The 15,305-nt window shown below is 40.9% G+C and overlaps 1 protein-coding gene across 1 annotated transcript in view; it reads right to left on the bottom strand.

The window, feature by feature from the left end:
* Positions 1-15,305, bottom strand: part of septin8a (septin 8a) — a 31,908-nt gene that overhangs the window by 15,111 nt on the left and 1,492 nt on the right. The window contains exons 2-5 of the mRNA XM_080040441.1: positions 7,520-7,634; positions 7,098-7,293; positions 4,989-5,175; positions 628-789 (exon numbers count right to left, since the gene is read on the bottom strand). Coding sequence (XP_079896567.1) covers positions 628-789; positions 4,989-5,175; positions 7,098-7,293; positions 7,520-7,634 — 660 coding nt within the window. The remainder of the gene's footprint in view (positions 1-627; positions 790-4,988; positions 5,176-7,097; positions 7,294-7,519; positions 7,635-15,305) is intronic.

Genomic DNA, 15,305 nt, shown 5'->3' on the forward strand with positions numbered 1-15,305 from the left:
ACTATGCCTCGTTAAGGCTCAACGGTGAGGCATCATGGGGAAAACATTCTAGATATGCAACCTCAAAAATGATGCGGAGAGTTGAAAAGCATCTGTCTGGTTGCAGCTCAGAGGAACCAGCTAGAGAGTGTGGGCGCTGATGTAACCGACTATGAATAGACGGTGGATCCTGTACAAGTACATGACAGAGTTGACCGTTTGTGAATGTGTTCATGTGGGGGTGCGTGTTTGAGCCAAGCGTGATTACACATCTTCCACACTATAAAATCTGCACTTATATTAACAGCCTAAATATTCTGAGGGAAATGTATTTGTGCTAGCTGCCTGAGCAAAAGTCACTAGCTTGCTATATGCATATTCTTTTCAGTCTTTCTACAAAATAAAAACTGTAGAAATGAGAAAACATGAGGCCAGTTTAATGAAGCATGTGCTGCCATCAAGATACTTATATAAGGAAATGAGGAAGGGGGAGCTGGTGCAACGAGTGTCCAAACATTTTTCTGTAATACTATTAGCATACAGTGTATAGAACATGTTAAGGTTTAACTCATATTAGCAAATATGTATAGTGTTGCATTGGTAAAGAGGTGATGTCACAAGTCAGTAGGCAAAGTTTAGTTGACTTACGTTCATGGAGCCGTTGATCTCACTGACGGCTTCATCGTCCGTTGGGAACTGATATATCTGGACGCCGTTGCTCACCAACTCGCTCATAATCTTTATTTTGAATTTATGGAGCTCACTCTTGGAGATTGTGTCCGCTTTGGCAATGATGGGAATGATGTTGACCTAAGGAAGGGATGAGAACAGTTCCAACCAATGTATTAAATGTGTAGAGCACTGACTTTTATTTTTTAATGGTCGAGTGTGCCCAAAAAAAAATAAGCACGAACTCTTTGTGTAAAAACGTATATACAGTGAATTTATTATGTAATGGTTTGGTCTAGGCTGTGCTAACAATCATCACTGTGACATGATAAAAATGTCCTTGAGAGATACACATAGAATCAACCCAAAGTTTTTTCAGTGAATCACTGATTAGACAATTAACTTCCCTTTGACAGCGGGTCAGAAACACACACACTGTGAATGAAGCCAATTCAAACAAACTGATTAACATGTACCAAACTAAGTTAATTGCTGAATATGGCTAAGCAAGCGTACACGACCATATGCAACAATAATGTACAGTGAACCAGTCTCAGTCAGAACCCCGACAGATACATAAAACAAACAGTGATTATGAAAACAAACTAGACTCCATCTCCAATCAGCAGCAGATGTGCCGAAATACACACACAGTTTTTTTTATGCATTCCTCTGTACCACTGCATCCACCAGATCGCCAACCGGGAGGATGATACCCCACAGATTCACTCATCAATTCCACGGTGTGCCTAAAAGCAAGAGCCGGATAGCTTGTTGGGAGTCAAATTACAGGCTCTTCATACTTTATTGGGTCATTAATTTACAACAGGCTAGCCAGTCTCTAGTTTGAACCCTTAGTGAACAAACCAAGTGCACTAATGGCTAGCAAGCTCAGACAACAACTGTGTGTGTGTGAAGCAGATGGGAGTGTCTTGTCATGGTCAGACAGTGACAGAGGGAGGGGAGACAGTGATATTTGTTCACTTCCCACAAGCGGGATTTCCCAGCTGGCCAAAGAGTATCCCCAAATAGTTCTCAGTGTTTGTTCTACAACAACTAAGAGCACCAGTCAGGTCGCTGTAACCACATTAAAGCAGTTCACATGTAAGATAATCATAAAAAATAAAAATAAAGTATTAGACTCATGCAGCGTCACTTTTTGCTTTAATCTTACACAGGTCAAATATCTGTATATGAAAGGATATAGGAGAATGTTGATGTCACATACAAGAACCACATTAATAAATTTCGAGCCTCAGTGATGATAAATATTTATAGTGCATGAAAAAACATTAAAGACAGTTTAATATTATTATTATTATTATTATTATTATTATTATTATTATTATATGTGATTGGTCTTACTTCGATTCGAGAGATCCAATCATTTTAAAGTGATGATAAAAAGCCATCTGGAGTTGACTAATTATAGTGTAAATTAAGGGGCAAGGTTAGCGTTTAAAAGGTTAACAATATATATCAATCCGTGTTTGAAAAGGATCTTTTCAATCTGAATCTTATCCATTCTAATATTAGATAATTAACTGGTAATGATTTCCTCCTGTTCCAGAGCAAACATATTCATGTAAAAACAAGCGGCCCTCCTTCAGGCTCTTTATCTCCCTTCCTGCCTTCCTCCACCACAAACAGCCCTCACTGTGGTGTGTGTGGGCCTGGGACCGTCCCCATGTAGGGTGGGGTGACTCGGGCCCCATTAACAAGAAAAACATCATTGTCTAGCTGTGATAGCAAAACTCTACAGACTGAGTGAAGGAAAAGTTGTTTCGGCTCTGCTTCCATGTCTTTTTATCTTTTCCTTATGAAACTTTACTTTATGTTCAAACTGTACCCATCTACATCTGATATTATGTGGTGAGTAGCTGCTGTAAATATTGCCTGCAATAGGTTTTTATCTATCTAGAAAAAGAGACCACTGCATATACGTTCCTATCAAGACTATAAAACAAAAACGGTGTCAAATCCACACTGCGGTCACTCATCACTGGCTTGCTTTCAGACCAAACAGCGGTCACATTTCACATAGTGGAAGGATCCACTGGAACAGAGCCACTGAGGTCAGAGGGCTGTACACCATGGCCACCCAGTCAGGCTAAAAACCAGTCCACTATGCTGTAAGTCATTTTGAATTATAAAGTGCCACACTGCTGTAATTCTACACTTTTCTGGCACTATGCAACTGAAAAGCCCTGGAAGCAAGCGAATGTATTCTTTATAGCCCGATGGAGGTATAAGAAAAGCTGTATTGTTCATATAAATGTATGGGTGGATTTATGTGAGGTAAAATGCAGTGCTTTGCTTATAATAGAAGAGCGTATGGAAAGTAAGCTGCTATACAATAGCTAACATGTTCTTCTGCCTATGTCAACCCCTTTGCTATGGTTCATATACTGGGATGAAGATAGTATATTTACTTCAGGTAAGCTGCCATGCCTTGCTTTAAAGCAGGGAGCACAGAGAGATGGCTGTGTGCAGTGTGGGGTTTGGATGATATCAGGAGACAGTCAGCAAACGTAGGCTGCCAAGTTTCTTTTTGATCATTCTGTTGGCTGGTAAAGACAGAGGCCCAGTGCTGTTTCCTCTCAGGTCAGAATGTTATTTTGGCTTCCTTATAGAAATGATTAAGAAAAACTGAATTACTACATTAATTACTACACAACTTTGGCCTTAAAAGTACTTTTATTTAATCACCTAAGTGACAAAGTCTTGGTAAAACTATTAACAGAGTACCAGTTGGATGAAGCATCCACTCATTGTTTTGAATAGTATCAGAAGACATATGGCAGAGATGAGCAGCCATGCGATGATAGTTGGCAGAGGTGAGCCAGCAGGTTTTGGGTCACAGGCTGACCATCTGCTCTTTTCTGAAATTATTATTATTGCATCACCAGACATAAGCAGGGCTACAGTTGCCACATTTCCATTCCTACAAAATTGCTATCAGTATATGCTCCTCATGTGTCATGGTGTCAAGCAATCAGCCAAATAGAATGTGTTGTGACAGAACTTGAAAAATGTAGCAATTTTGTCTTTTTCATCAGTCTCAGTTTATATGCTTGTTGATATCCAAGATGTCAGTAAAAATCTTTGTTGCCTAAGGTCAAACAAGCACAGACAGTAGTACAATTTTGTAGACAACAAAAATCTTCTCCTTTGCATGTAAACTTTCTCTGTTGTTCCTTCTCTTCTGGGCTCTGTGAACATGTGCTTTGACATTGTTTCGTGGATATTTTCCCTTTCTGAAATTCCATACCTCCCACATTTGAAACCAAGATTAAGGGTAAAAAAAATGCTGAATGCTTTCATCTGTGTTGATCACCGAGCAGTTTTTCAAAACGTATCATCAAAATGTCAACCGGGTGAATTTATTGAAGTGTGTTACCAAGCAGAAATACATCATCTAAATCAATACCTTATATAGTCTTTATGTATTATTCATGATTATAAATGTCTTTGGATTACAAAGAAAGGGATCCATCAGGTAGCTTAAATATACAAAGTTAAATCTTTGCAAATACAACACAGCTTCAAGTTGCTCTTTCAAACCTTCTTTCACACTAAAAACTCTCTCACCCCTCCCATTCTTTCACCCTCCAAGCACTGTTGTGAGGAGATTCTGTTTCCCCACCAGTTGTAATTGAGACCAAGCCAGCGATTGTGCATTCACACGGAGCTGCACTCATCTGATGTATGGCAAAACATGGAGCCACAGACCAACAATCCGTGTGGTAATATTCGCACAACAGAAATGAAAAAGCCACAAATCAATGTGGTCTTCTGAATGTGACTATCGACTAGTGTACAGCTGACCTCTCAACGTGTCAACTGCCAATATGTCAAGCTGGAACTCAGAATGTGGAAGATCAGTACAATTGAGATGGGTTTAGAGATGTTTTCTTTGTTTGTATTGAAATCATTGTATATCACTGTCTCACAAGGACAAATTATTAAAATATTTTGTATTTTACATACATTTTGTCAAGTCTAGCCCTTAAAACATTTTCAAAATCACAGCTAAATAACTTTTCTTGTAATCCTATACGATGAAGTGAAAACACGCAGTCACTGCAACATTGTTTATAAGCTTCATTCTTTTGGGACAATGAGAGTCCGTATCCAAGCCAAAAAGATCAAGGATCTCCGCGTCTCAGTGAAATGCACACTGCATCACAGTGAATGGGAGGTCAGATTTCAACAACAATGATAGTTTTTCCCACAGACAATGGGGACAGGACTGGGAGTCTGTGCTTTCTTTGCCCAATGGGAAGACATCAGCAGTGCCTACATAGATGTGTGTTTGTGTGTGAGTCACTTGTGTGTACCTTGCTGTCCAGTTTCTTCATGGTGACCAGGTCTAGGGACTTGAGGGAGTGTCCTGTCGGGGCGATGAAATAAAGGCAGATGTGGATCCTGGTGTCGTGGTAGTTGAACAGCGAGCGTTTGATCTTCAGCTCTTCCTGGAGATAGTTCTCAAACTGAGTGTCGATGTAGTCAACGATGGGCTTGTAACTGTGGAGACAGCCATAGAGAAACAGTAAGGATATATTATGTCTGCAGGTAAAAATATAACATGCATTGGTAGTGAATGTAAAAGGAAATATGGGCTTGGTAACGATGGAGAGTTAACCCAGACAGACAGCAATGTTTTTGGGTAACTGTGAGATCTGATTCCTTGCCAAGATCTCAGCTTAGACCTTCTACAGCTTAGTGCTGTGTGAAATGTGTGCTCAGCTTATGGGAGTATGGTTGAAACAAATCACAGCGGCTGCAACACATCATGTCCTCCCTCACTGTCCTGCAATAGCCTCTGAAGCCAACAGTGTCACCATTAAATCACTGAAATAAGCATCCAGTGGTAGGAAGACATCACGTTTTGCATGTGTCTGAACTATTGAGACAATGTTTTAAACTTATACTAATCAAGTTAAATGGCAATGTCCTTTATTGAAATGAAATGGCATCACGTTTGTCAATGCAGCAGTACAGTGTATCTCCGCAAGCTGTTTTTAATAGCTTGCGACCACCAGCAGACACCAGCCTGACAGTGTTAGGTCATGATACAGTTGGAAGATAACATACGCCGGTTTAGCAGCTCTCACTCATTAGGTTCAGTTCATTTGGAGAGTTGAGAAAAAAACTAGACCATCAGAAGTCAGTCACATATTCATCTCAGTCCATCATAGCTGCCTGGAATGCTTCTTTCATGGGAGGTTGTGATTTATTTGTCACCATAGATACATTTCTCACAGTCATAGTTACCAAAGTCCTTGTGACGCCACTTGGCATTTATACACTTCTGCTGTGGTCATAATTTGGTCGCAATAATCGGTGTCGTTTCATTTAGCAAAACTCCTCTTCACTCCTATCCCAATGTCAATCATCCTCAGTGGACATTAATTCACATAGTCACAAAAAAAACCCAATGGTTTGACGTGACGAGGTTATCACCATATTTCCCATAGCTACAGACTATACAAGAAACCTTGTCTAATTCTCAGCAGTTAAGTCCTCTCACATTGTATTTTACAGCTGTAAGTGAGACACAAGTCAAACTAATTTATTGTATATCCTCGGCCAGCACTGTGTTTACGGTAGTCTGTCCTCTCCTTTCACGTCCCTCTTCAATCTTCTCTGTGGAATTCACCAAGTCTGACCTTTTGAAGCTCTCTCTCCCTCTCTCTCTTTTGAAGCTCTCTCTCTCTCTCTGTGCATTTACAGTCGGCTTCAGGGTCTGTCCTTCAGGCATGTTGGTTTACACGGCCCACAGAGAAAGCTGCTATCAGAGGGCGTGAGAGTGAGTGCTGGCTCGCTGGCTCAAGTCACAACACTCCATTCCACATCTGTACAGCTATTTCCTCTTGACTGCTGTCCCACCTACCATCTTATTTTACATCCTAGAGAGAAAAAGCCCCAAATGTGCAGAAAACCTGGACCTGATATTAGCTTGTGTGTCTGTTTCTCTCATTTGTATCCCTGGGCAACATTGATCTTATTCAAGCAAAACTATGGAGTTTTTTTTTTTTTGCAAATCGACCAAGAGGATTTGGATAAGGATTGACGGGGAAAATGTGTAGTTGCAACAGTCAGGAGGCAAATGGAAAACGCAGCGAAGCATGTGTTTCACGTATGTGCTCCCAATACCGGATGAACAGAATTTAACTCATATTAGGACAACACAACATGTACTTTTTATCAGAATGTATCAAAACAGAAGCAATGTGCTAAAAAGCACAGTTGGTGAGTCACATTTACTGTGTTTCATACACCGTTTCATCTAAATGGACTGTGAGGTTTTGGTGATGAGCAGCAAAATAAAAATCTAAAAAGTGTGGCTTGAAACTGTGTTTGATTAGGTCAATTAATCCATTGATTCCGAGTCCAGTCTGACCCAAAGGATTATTCATGGCTCATCATTTCACCATCATCCTCACCTATCGTCTTTGTTGATCTGATCGCCGAAGCCGACGCTGTCCACGATGGTCAGTTTGAGGTGCACGTTGCTCTCTTGCAGGTCGTATGTTCGCGGCCGCAGGTAAACGCTGTTCTGATAGTGGCTGGCCTCTTCGTTCTCAAACATGGTGTTGAAGAGTGTGTTCATTAACGTTGACTTGCCGATACCAGTCTCCCCTGTGGATGGTAGGAGAGGATGAAGAGAGGGAGTTAAAGAATGGAGCGGTTTTCATGTAGATAAACATGTATTTTGTAGGAAAACAAATCAAGTAAATACTAGGAGAAAATGCACGAGAAATGTTCAGCATTCACACGTCATGGCATGTCAGCAAGTTGCATATTATACAGCCTACATATACAGTATTCCACACAGTCCGTCAAACTGGCTGTCTTTGGTACTCACCTACGCAGAGAATGTTAAAACAAAATCCCTGTGTGACCGATTTACTGACCAGTTGGTCAGGGAGACTGTCAAATCCAACATGTCCGCCCAAACTCAGGTTACGCTTCTCTTCATTCTGAAGGACAAAAAGAAGAAGAAGAAAAAGAAACTTTTAAAAGTCTGCTTTCATGTAAGGAAAACACACATGGGGATGACATTAGAGGGGAGGCAAGAGAAGCCGGATGGCATAGAAGCTGAAGCCTTCACATTCCTATGCAAATGAACATCAAAGACCCTCGGTACAGTCTGCACATGTACAACTCATTGTCTAACATTATGAGTGGGGAAAGGATCTGAAGACATTTGCAAACAGATATGATGCATGTAAAGAATATGGAGAAGAAGAATAGTAAGTTAAGAATTATGACAACAACATCGACATTGCAGAGCTAGTCCTACCCTAACGTGTCGGCCACATAAGACAAGCGACGATGAAAAGTCTTTATCCTGATGTAGTTCCTTTATCATCACGTTTTCTTGATACAACCAAATTAAAGCAAGCAACAAGCTTCTCAACCAAAACCTGTAAACTAAACTCAAAAACCAAATGATTGCAGAGACCGTGCACAATCTCTCTGTAATCAAAGAGCATTTAGGAGAGAGCCTCCTGGAACTAAAAGCACAGAGATTCAGACAGACTGACAGAACTATTTGACTATTGGGTTGTAAGCATGTTCACCTCTGATCTCCCTTATCCAACACATCTCGTCTGAAGGAGAGACAGACAGTGAGAAAATAAGATGTAGAGGGGAGGAGGGGGCGGGCACAGACAGCACCTTGAGATGAATGAGGCCACCCGAGCTCGTCTGGCTCAGCCACGAAGGACTGCATACTTGAAGGCTGATGTCACCTAACACAGGCAGCCTGAGAGCAGAGCAGCGCAACCCCACTGTACTGAGCTGAGTTGTAGAGGCATGCACAGTAGAGAAGTTTTTAACCTGACTTAAATGCAAAATAAAGCAAGTGTGTGTGTGTGTGTGTGTGTGTGTGTGTGTGTGTGTGTGCGTGTGCGTGTGCGTGTGCGTGTGTGTGTGTGTGAGAACAAATAGAAAGACACACAGGCTTAATGTGTCAGGCAACACCACTGTAGTAATCCTACGAGAGCTGAGCAAGGCAATACTGAGCTCACTGTGGAGTGTATTGCTTTACATTAACACCCTACAGTTCAATGAAGAAACAAAATCAATATGCTGTAAGTGTTTCTCAATGTGATGTTTGGGCAAAATTCAGCCAAGCTTGAGGGAATGCGTTTCATTGCACTTCAGGTAAGAAGCATGGCCAATCAAAATATCAAAACTCCCATTTTAAACTGCTTTGGTTTCCTTATGGAAATAGGGATAAATCAAGTTTGAGGTTCAAGTGCGGTGCAGTGTGACAAAACACTTTTAGCCGTTTATTTGGTTAATGTTTCTGACATTCATTTGCAGGTTTACAGTGTTGAGAAAGAGGATGTGACCATCTTGTCAAACAACATGACTGCTTCGGCGTGGTGTTGACTTTGTAGAGATATTAGAATAGATGGCTGTAGGGGGAGGGTGTGACCGACCGCTGGTAGCTCAAAAAGGAAACCCGTGCAATGACTCTCTGAATTCCTGCTGCCAGAGTAGTGTTTAAAATAGGAGACGCTGACAATTTATATTAGCCTTTATTTATACTGGGAAGGATAAATAAAGGACTGCAAGGCTAATGTTCCAGCAACACTCGGCCTCACTGCCTCACTGTTACTGCACCACAGTTGGTGATTAGGCTGCTCTTGCTCAAGGGCAACTTGACAACATTTCTTTGTGCGAATGAGGAGTTTGTTTTGTTTTACACCGCAAAGTCTGGAAACTTACTGTAAACTTCAGGAAGCTCACTGTGCCTGTAAATATCAGTGGAGGGCTACGGTTGTGTCTCACTCAGTACTTTGACCTTGTAAAGCTTGTCTCTGGTGAAACTGGCCCAAACCTAGCAGCCTCGGCTGGAGAACCAGGCTTACAACCGCCCAACCTTAACACTGTACCGTCACAATTAGGGTTAGGAGTAAGAGTTATTTGGGGACGAAATCAGCAAATAAAGCAGATCAAATAACTACAGGATGTCCCCCGCTCTGAATATTGAATAAACTTTTTTTTTTTATTAAATATAATCACAATCGTGTTTGCAGTTAACACCCAGTCCATTTTACATACTAAAAAAATACTTTCTATTTGACTGAAATCACTTTTAATCCCCGGTAGCAGGATTGGAAATAAAATTAATCTCAAAAGTAGTCTTGCAATATGTGACCCCCTGTCTTTTCAAAATCTCATTCTGTGACTGAGAACTAATGATTAATTGTCCTCAGGTGTGAGTTGATTGTCTTTAGATGTGAGAGGGTTTCAGTCTTTTCAAAGTCCTCTAGTGTAAGACCAGCATAAGAATGTTTTGCCAGCAGACGAGAGCTCATTAGGGAAACAGTCTATCTGTCCATCCATCCATACTCACACAGAGAGGAGGAGAGCAGTAGTGTGAAGTATGAATGGAATGACAAGCTTCTGGTTAACTGTCCTAGGCTAAGAGGAAACTACGCACAGTTTCCCAGGCCGCCCTATCACCAGGCCAACAGGAAATGGCTGCATGCATATACACTACACTAACACACTAACACACACACACACACACACACACACACACACACACACACACACACACACACACACACACACACACACACACACACACACACACACACACACACACACACACACACACACACACACACACACACACACACACACACACACACACACACACACACACACACACACACACACACACACACACACACACACGGTGGCTCCAAGTCAGTGAGGCACAAACGGCAGGAGCTAGTTCTCAGTGCTGTGTGTTTGTGTTTGTAGCTGATGTAAACTGCTTCTATTATGTCAGCAATTGGCCTTTTTAATAGAATGCATTTTGACAACTGGCAAGTGAATACAACAGAGTCATCATTTAAGTAATCACACCTGGGTTTTTTTTCCCTACAAGTCTCAATGTCTGCTGTGAAAAAGCCGTGAAGTGTGCTCTGACCCCTTCCGAAGTGTGGTAACTTGAGAGGGGATAATGCGGAAAGACAAATTTCAATGTAACCATTGACTAATAAAGCAATTAAAAATATATATATTTTAAATATTCACAGGGCAAATCAATGTCTGGTGCTACATGAATAAGCAGATATGAATCCATCAAACTTTCTAGAGAAAAGTTATTTCTCAAGAAAAAGAGTGTGGTGACAGTATGACTCGCTATACTACCACTATTACTCTGTCAGCTTATGATGACCACAGGCTACGATTGATTCATATTTTACCTGTAGATTTCCATAACATTTTTTTTAAATTATTGATTATGTACATCTTATTTCCCGCAGCAAACCTTTGATCTAAGCTAAATGTTTCAGCTCCGTCCCGGGCCTTTAAACTGCGACGGGAATGTGACCAAAAGAAGCATTTCAAACATAAAAAAACAAGTGATTTTGACCCTTTAGGCAGGCAAGTCAGACATTGGCTATGTGACATCAACTTTCCGAAAGGTTAAATAAATACAGATGTAGATACATCCTGACATAAAGCAATGTTTCTGTATAAGCGCCCGTCTTCTCTCTCTTGCTCCCTCCTGTTTTTTTTCATCCCATATTCAGTTTCCCTCTCCCTTTCTGGACTCCGCTATCATCTGACTGACACCTGGGGCCTTGCACAGGGGGGGGGGGAGGGCTTTGAAAGACAGCTTCAAACATTTTCAAATTAGAGATGCACTTTGTGTAGAACTGGTTTCCCTTGAATGTCCTGTTTTCGCATCCAAATTATTAAAAAAACGTCACTTTTATCCTCTTTGGACATTTGCCACTTCCTATGTATTATTTATATAAATGTTACGACATGTGTACCCTTTACAGCCCCAGCATGTTGGTATGCTATCTGGTGCATGACCTGATAGCTTTGTGTGTAACTCTTAATGGCTAGAGCAGATGGGAAGGGTTTAAAGGTACAGTGTTGTAAAGGGAATTGGCATTTTTCCTAACAGACTTGGTAGAAATGGAATACCGTATATTCATAAGGTTTTAATTAGTGTATACACAATGCGTATGCTCTGTATGCAAATATACATGGAAATGTATTTGTGCATGTATGCGTTTTATTTGTCCCTTTTTCCTTTAAGGTGGAATGAGCAATTCTGGAGAACGCTTGTCGTTGAGAGATTAAGTGATTTTCAGAAAATAATTATTTGACAACATGCATTTTTTTTGTGCGTTTTCACTATTTCATTGCCTTACACCTGCCCAATTGAAAAAAAAAAATCAGCAAATTTCCAGACAATGAATGGGACAATGTTTTGTTTTTCAACCTACCTCATGAAAACAACTTGTGAAAACTACAGACATTTATTTTATGACTAAAAATAAACTGGTAGAAGAAGAGACACTCGGATGGTTTTTGAAGGATGACTCATCCCATCAGCCTGTTCTGGTCGCTTGACAAAAGTGTGTAGTTGTCAAAGTGTAACTCACACGGCCAGTAACATAAGCTTGATTTAGTGCTGTGAGTGGATATCTGTTTGGGGGCTTCTGGACACACTAAAGGCCTAATTCGACTCAGCATCTGTAAGCGGAGGAGACCACTTGACAAACCCACACACACATCTATGGGGTGAGTGGTGGCTGCTGGACTTAATGAAAGTGCCTGATGTCCTTACATTGTTTTCAGTTACTGGTACATTATATTTTCGGCAGTTTCTTTGGTAGTATATGGATTTTACATCTCATCCTTTGTGATCAATCAAGAAATAAACACACCATAAGATGTTTTTGCAATAGCTTAACTATATATATCTTACCCGTGTACTTCTATCCAATCCAAACAACTGCTTTTTCTCTGTATTTTTATCTTATCAAAAGCACTCTCTCTCTCTAATCTCACACTTATGCACGACTATTGTACGGCCACAATACTGCTCATCCTCTATGCCTAACAGGAAAGACACACACACACAAAACGAAAGGGACAGATGGGATCTGAGACAGGAACCATTTTATGAGACAGATGTATACGGCTCGCTCATATTCACAGAGCTTTGCAAAAGTACAGTTCCCTTTACTATAACTGAGGAGGAAAAAAAATATGTTTATAGCTCTTTCAGGTTATGTTGTTGGCCACAGGCTTTCTTACGGATTAGAGGTACAACTTGTCTGGATGTGGTGAGCTTGTCACTCAGATCATGTACGGAAAAGCTATTGTGTGTGCAAGATCTGCTGGACAAGTTATTAGTTAAGAAGATATCAAGGAGTGGAACTTTATTTAATCACGGACTGTTGACTTTGATTATGTGGATCTCAGGGGAGACAAAAAAATTGTCTGACTTAAATCTGACATGCACAACCCCGGAAAGGAACCTTTGGATGCAGTACATCTTGCTTTCAGTGGACTGATCAATCAGAGCTTTGAAAAAGAAACAGGAAGTATTTCTGGCTTTATGCACACAAACATGATTGTTTGACTCGAGAAAACAGCAAGTTTATGCTTTTTCCTTATTTTCTAGCTTTCTCATCTGCCTCACAACCACTTGAATGTGCAGGTCAAATGAAAAAGGTGCAGCCTTCGATACTGGAGAAGGTTTGTTGTCAAAATAACTTTGTCAAAATCAGTGAATATCTCGTCACGATCCGCTACTGTACACTGTGCGCCCTGAAAAAAAATCCAGTGTAACACAACCTAGGCTCTGTAAACTGGCATGTTGTGATCTACAGTAGGCCCACTTTGTTCACATGCCAGTTTACAGAGGGTGTGTATTAAAGCCAGCATTATTTTTAGTTTGCACAGTAGGAAGGACAGGTAGCGGATCGTGAGGAGATATTAAATGATTTTGATGGCGAACATTTTCCAGAATCACTGACTCCCCTTTAATAATTGCCCTTTTCTTTTACTTTCCGTTTTGTCTTCTTGTCCGACCTGCTCGAGCTGTGCCAGCGTTGGATGAAAGAGCAAAGGTCAAGGTGATTTGAGCATTCACATACAAGCCTTGTACAGGTTTTATGGTTCAGAATACAAATCAGAATTTGAAAAAAATTGATTTGCTGCTTGTGGTTTTTAATTCACATAGAGATAAACAATAAATACAAATCTATATCCAATGGGAAGCTAATTAGACTTTAGAGTTCAAAAAGACAAATGAGTCACGACTGCTGATGGATTGACTGAGCGCTGCTAGGATCAAACCATAGATAGTATGGATCAAACTTGTTATAGAGGTCTCTAACCTCCGGGCCATCCTGCCCACAGCTGCTCAGCATGGACTACATTTCAAGTTGAACTTTCCTTTCTTTAGTCAAAAACAGAAGTAACGCAGATGGTACACCAACATCTAAAGAAACATGCATCAAAATCTTCATTCAGCTTTTTGCCAAGATTATCCGGAAAGCTGTTTTAAACTAAAAAAAGCATCACGATAAAAGCTCCCAAACCGATCTTTGTGAGTTTCGGTGGTATTCTATAGATGCATATTGACTCATCTCCACAGTATGAGGCCGTAGCTCGGCTGTCATTACTCATCTGCAACACTGGATTTGACAAGCTCGCCTCGAGGCAGCTCTTGCCAGTAAGTTCTATAAACAGCCAACAACCCGAATGACACACAACAGCCCTCGATTTGACCTTAGCAACACACAGCTGGACAACTAGGAGGGAGTTTTAAAGGGCCTGGAATGTGTTTAAAATGAAATAATGTGGAGGGTATTCGCTAAATAAATATGAAACTAGAGCACACCACACACAGTAGATAATGTATTCACTAGTTAACATCACCCTCTGCACCAACAAGCAAAGCAGCAGTTGTTGTTGTGACTGTGAGGCAATTCCTCATTCCTCGTCTCTTGCCTTTAAGCGCTTTTGTGAAGCTAATTTCATTTTCTGCATGCAGGCCTCACGGGAGAGGAGCTATATACGCTCTTCGGGGTCAGTTAGCACTGTAAATGCCAAACACGTTACAGGGCATTTCATTACATAACCATTTAAATGAGCAGCATCCTTTTACATATGTGCTACACACACTCTAATGCAGTCAATAAAGTGGAAAACAATAGTTGGTTCAATCGATCACATCGCGTGGCCCTGGCCTAGAAAGTTATCCCAAAGCAACCATGCATTGACTCAGGTCAACAACGCAACCAACCACACATCCCCATCAATAGTAGCACATAATTAACAGCGTGCCTACTGCCCTTTACCCAAGGCGAGCACGTCCCGTTTGTTTAATATGGTCTCACTTAGTACCAAAAAGTTAGACAGGAAGTCAGAAAGTCAGGCAGTTGTGCTTTTGCCAGCGCCTTCTGTCCACTGCTCCACCTGTTTCATTGCAATCTCAGCATTGTTCTCCTTAATCAATTCTCTACTTTGTTATTTCAAAAAGGGACATTTTGGAAATCGCAAGTCGGCAATATACATCCATCTGCTAGCTACCTGCACGTCGCCCTGCATTAGACACATTCCTAATTTAAGAAATGCCAAGTGTGCAATAACTCCATGCACCCTGGATTTGGACCCTCTACCCTCTCTCTCTCTCTCTCTCTCTCTCTCTCTCTTCGCAGACAAGAGTGGCAGCATAAAAGGTGGAGTCAGCAGTTCTGGAGAACGTTTGTTGTCAAAATCTTTTAGTCAAAATCACTCAGTGAATACATGTTTAATACACAGCTTAGGCTCTGTTAACTGTATGTAGACAAAGGGTACCCTTAGGG

Source organism: Ammodytes marinus (assembly GCF_949987685.1).
Source record: "Ammodytes marinus genome assembly, chromosome: 14".
NCBI lineage: Eukaryota > Metazoa > Chordata > Actinopteri > Uranoscopiformes > Ammodytidae > Ammodytes > Ammodytes marinus.